The sequence below is a fragment of the Pundamilia nyererei genome, unplaced genomic scaffold (assembly GCF_000239375.1).
Source record: "Pundamilia nyererei isolate P.nyererei 1_Seehausen unplaced genomic scaffold, PunNye1.0 scaffold00016, whole genome shotgun sequence".
Taxonomy (NCBI): domain Eukaryota; kingdom Metazoa; phylum Chordata; class Actinopteri; order Cichliformes; family Cichlidae; genus Pundamilia; species Pundamilia nyererei.
Window position 1 is genome coordinate 1,266,632 of NW_005187417.1, and position 4,878 is coordinate 1,271,509.

At 39.5% G+C, this 4,878-nt stretch overlaps 1 protein-coding gene across 1 annotated transcript; it reads left to right on the forward strand.

Moving 5' to 3' along the window:
• The first annotated feature begins 2,166 nt into the window (after positions 1–2,166).
• Positions 2,167–3,661, forward strand: LOC102202741 (tripartite motif-containing protein 16-like). The gene has a single exon (XM_005725506.2). It carries the CDS (start codon positions 2,168–2,170, stop codon positions 3,659–3,661), a length of 1,494 nt encoding a protein of 497 aa, XP_005725563.1. The 5' UTR covers position 2,167.
• The last annotated feature ends 1,217 nt before the right edge of the window (positions 3,662–4,878 follow it).

Below are 4,878 nucleotides of genomic sequence, written 5' to 3' on the forward strand. Positions count from 1 at the left end.
TCAAATCCAGCTAACTTACTTAGCGAGGTACGAAGAACGGACCCCAGAGCAGGAGAAATGAAGTGCAGAAAACAAAGCTTGAAGAAAAAATGAAAAATATTTAACAGTGCCAAAGAGAAAGGAGGAGAGAGACGGAGTTAATGAGACAAACAAAAGTCTCCCGAAAGCTAAAACGGGGAAATATGACCAGTGTATGTAGCGCTTGGCTTCACTGTGACTACATGCACTTTAAATCTTTTCAGTTACAGACTAAAAATACAATATCAATAAAGTTATTCTTTTTTTGTGTAATCTATATTTCTTTTTTGTTTTCTTTAATGTTCATAAAGCTACAATGTTTTGCAGAGATGCACTTATAATAACAATTTGATATTTGTTCTGAATGTTTTCTTTTTCCTGTTCATTTAAAGTTACTTTTATGATCAGTTTTTGGTAGAAATTAACACCACAAGAGGGCCGAATTTCACCAGTGAGCATGTTGGGATGTCTGGTTTAAAATGAGGTTGCACCATCTTGTAGTACAAAGTGCTATTATAAAAAAGCACTGCTCAGCAATACTACAATATTTCTGTTGATATCTTCAACATGATCCACAGACGTTTAGGACAGGAAATGAGAGCATTGATGTGTATGTCAGTTTAATGTTGCAGCCAGAGATGACTGAAGTAAGTTGTGCTGTGTAGTTTTATCCACAGTAACACAACCAGGGGACACAATAATTCAGATAATACAGGAATTTAACTCCATCCCAGGACACCTGGACTGGCTTTATGTGTTGTTCAGGTCCGTCACCATACCAGATTTTCTTGACATGATGAAAAGAATTCACTTTAATTAAATTACTGGATTTTTTTTTATGGATATTAAGGCCGAAACTTGTTCACTGTGTTTGCAGATTAAAGCAGTGTGGCTCATGGATTCAGGTTGATGCAGAAATTCATCTCTGTTTAATCAAAATGAAGATCAATCAAGATACCGACATTTCGTAATTAGTTCCTTTAAAAGGAAGTAATTACCAAGTTACTCTAAATATGTTACGAATTATCTCCACTACATAAAAACATTCTTGAGAATATCTAAAATTTTTTGTTATTCATTAAATCTTTGTTGTTTAAAACTATTTTGGAACCGTGGGAGCGGCCATGTTTTTCCCACACAATGAATTCTGGGACAATGACATGTATTGGTTGTCATAGGGGCTTTCATTCAGCTAGCCTGTTTTTTATAGTGTAGCAACGGTATTAATTAACTTGCCTAGTGACCTGGTTATGACTTGGTAGACCAGCACTATACCAGAGAACATCTGGATTAAGACATATGACTCCAAAGTTTTGGTGCACTGTGTTGCATGGAGAATCTGTAAAAATAACAATATCATAATTTCACTGTATAATAAAAATTCAAATTCTATTAATGTGTTTATCGTGCGGTTATGCGATACCATGGATAGATGCTGCCATAAAATTGAGCTCTTTACAACAAACGCTCTCAGTAGCCGCATAGACACCGGTAGTTTTCCCTCACTCTCGCGTCCTTGTGTGACGGACTGTTTTCATCTTCATCTAAAATAAGTACTGGTTGATTATTTTCATCCTCGCTCTCGGTTTGCTCTGGTTCAAACTGGAAAGGTTGAACGGAAGCCATTTCCAGGGCGCTGCTAACTGTGAACTCGATGCGGTGCAACCGTATGACGTCACTACCCAGAGTGCATTGAGAAGTAAATAACAATGGTGACCTACTGGTAATTGGTTTTATATAAAATGTGCTTGAAAGGAAAACATTTTGCCGTATTTTAATACCACATATATATTATTATAAGCACAGTGCATATTTTAGCGCAAACATGTCTGCCTTGGTTCCTTTTAACATATTTTGATCTCCTTCTTCACGCTCACAAAAAGAGGAGGAGGAACTTTCTAACCTTTTTGCGCCTCCTCGGTACCTTTGTGTTAATTGTGTGCTGTTGCTTTAAGAGACAGACTGGTCTGGATTACTTAAGCTAACTTTTCAGATTTCCAGAGAGACAAACTTGTAAGTTTGACCTGCTTATTATCGTCGCAGAATAAAGGAATAAAGCTTTCCTGTGTTCTTCCAACGACGTTGAGTGTTTGAAACGAGTTGGACAGGTGAGGGGACAACGAGCTGAGTTACATTTATCATCCCGAAAATGGCGCAGCGAGAAAACCAGGTGAACCGAGACAAACTTTGCTGCTCGATCTGTTTGGATCTCCTGAAGGATCCGGTGACTATTCCCTGTGGACACAGCTACTGTATGAACTGTGTTAAAAGCTACTGGGATGAAGAGGATCAGAAGGAAACCCACAGCTGTCCTCAGTGCAGACAGGCCTTCACACCGAGGCCTGCTCTGGTGAGAAACACCGTGATAGCAGATTTAGTGGAGGAAACAAAGAAGACTGGACTCCAAGCTGCTAAAGCTGATCTCTGTCATGCTGAACATGAAGATGTGAGCTGTGATTTCTGCACTGAGACAAAGCTGAAAGCTGTCAAGTCCTGTCTGCAGTGTCTGGTCTCTTACTGTGAGCAGCACCTCCAGCCTCACTATGAAGCAGCAGCATTAAAGAAACACAAGCTGGTGGACCCCTCCCAGAAGCTCCAGGAGATCATGTGCCCTCGCCACAATGAGGTGATGAAGATCTTCTGCCGCACTGATCAGCAGTGTATCTGTTATCTGTGCTCCATGGATGAACATAAAGGCCACGACACAGTTTCAACTACAGCAGAGATGAACGAGAAGCAGAGAGAGCTCAAAGAGAGACAGAAGAACATCGAGAGGAAAATTAAAGAGAAAGAGAAAAGCTTGAAGGTCCTGCAGCAGGAGATCTCTGAGCTGAGGAGGAGAAAAGCTGAGCTGGAGCAGCTCTCTCACACAGAGGACCCCACCCAGTTTCTACACAACTACACCTTGCTGTCACGTCTCAGTGAAGCTCCAGACTCTGCCAGCATCAATATTCATCCTGAGAGGTACACCGAGGATGTGGCAGCAGCTGTGTCAGAGACCAGAGAGAAACTGCAGGACAATGTTGAATGGACCATAACTGCTGTTGAAGAAACTAAGGGGGATGTTTCACTGTCAGAGACAGAGCCCAAGACCAGAGCTGAATTCCTAAAATATAAATGTGAAATCACATTTAACCCAAACACAGCACACCAGCGTGTTGTGCTTGAGCCTGGCTTAAAAGCAAAATATAGTCATACTCAAACAATCAGGCGCTATGATCACGCCGACAGATTCACTGACTGGCCTCAGGTGTTGAGCAGAGAGATTTTCACTGGACCTTGTTACTGGGAGGTGGAGTGGAGCGGGGATGATGTCTTTATAGCATTAGCTGACAGCAGTGTAAGCAGATCAGGAAAAGAGAGTGCTTTTGGAAACAATAAAATTTCATGGGCGCTGGAGTGTTTCAGTGGCGGTTATACATTCAGAGATTCAGGCAACAGCACTTTCATTAAAGGTCCACAGTCCTCGAGAATTGGAGTGTTCCTGAATCATTTTAATAGTTACACTTATCTGTCCTTCTACAGCGTCTCTGAAAGCACTCGAACCATGACTCTCCTCCACAGAGTCCAGACTAGGTGCCCACTCCTGGTTGGGCTCAGTGTATACGGCGGTAGCGCTGAAATCTGTGAGATTTCAAGTTAAAAATGATAAAATTCATAAAATCATTATCTTATGCAACAAAAAGTAAAGAAGCTCCATAAACCAAGATACTCACTTGAAGGTAAAATGTCTTTGTTTTATACTTTTTATTATAAGAAGTGGCCTAGGAAAAACAGACAAGTGATTGTTCATCAGTTCATTGTTAGAAGATAGCACAGACATTTTATACAATAAAAACTTGAAATCTTCATTTCTCTAAAGATAATAAATATTATTTTTAAATCTTTTCTTGATTTGTGACAGACTTCTGATATTGTTTGCAATAACTGACTAAATAGAAACTGAAAATTTATCTTTCTGATTGTGTCAAGTTTTTGGGGTTATTTTCACAATTTATTTATCAGAATGTTTATTAAACAAAATAATGATATTTCATGGAAATATTCAATTCATTTCTATATTGTATGTGTAACAGATTTGATTGTAAAACATCTCAAAATTAAAACTTAATGTCATGTGACGCCATAACAGCTTCTTATCTGCTGATGTTTTTATTGGGAATATTTCATCCATGGAGAGTAAGGTAAAGTGCTTCGAAACAGTGTTTTAGTTTAAATAACTTTTATTTGATTGTCTCGTATGGCCAGTGTTTTATTGTCTAGCAAATCGTTAACAAAGGCAGTGTTTCTAAAACATCTAGAAATTTATGAGACGTATTTATCATAAAATCCAGTAAATGAGAGAAAATGAACAGGACCTTTGGAGCGTGTTTTTCTTTCCTACCTGATACAGTGTTTGCTGATTTTACTCAAAATTATTTAGTTTCCAGTTTCAATCAAGTTTTCTCCATTTGTCCAGCGCTGTGCTGGAAACATGCTTCAGAGAGTTTGGTCCAGATTGGCATGATGGTGTCACAGAGTTGTTTCAGATTTGTCAGCTGCACAACGCTGATGTAAATCTCCCTTTTACCACATCATAAAGGTCTGAGATCTGGTGCCTGTGGAGTCCATGTGAGTGCAGTCAGTTCATTGCCATGTTTGAGAAACTAGTTTGAGTTTTTTTGACATGGCGCGTTATCTTGGTGGAAGCAATCATCAAACGGTGGGTGCAGTGTGGCCATACTGGGATGGAGATGGGCAGCAACAATACTCAGATAGGCTGTGATATTTAAATGATGCTCAGTTCATAAAAAAATGTGCCAAGAAAATATTTCCCACACCATCACCTGCAGCCAGAGCTGTGGATACAAGGCAGGATGG

Bases quoted from the DNA above. Each gene is read 5' to 3' on its own strand.
- LOC102202741 (XM_005725506.2), top strand. From the start codon at position 2,168: ATGGCGCAGCGAGAAAACCAGGTGAACCGAGACAAACTTTGCTGCTCG.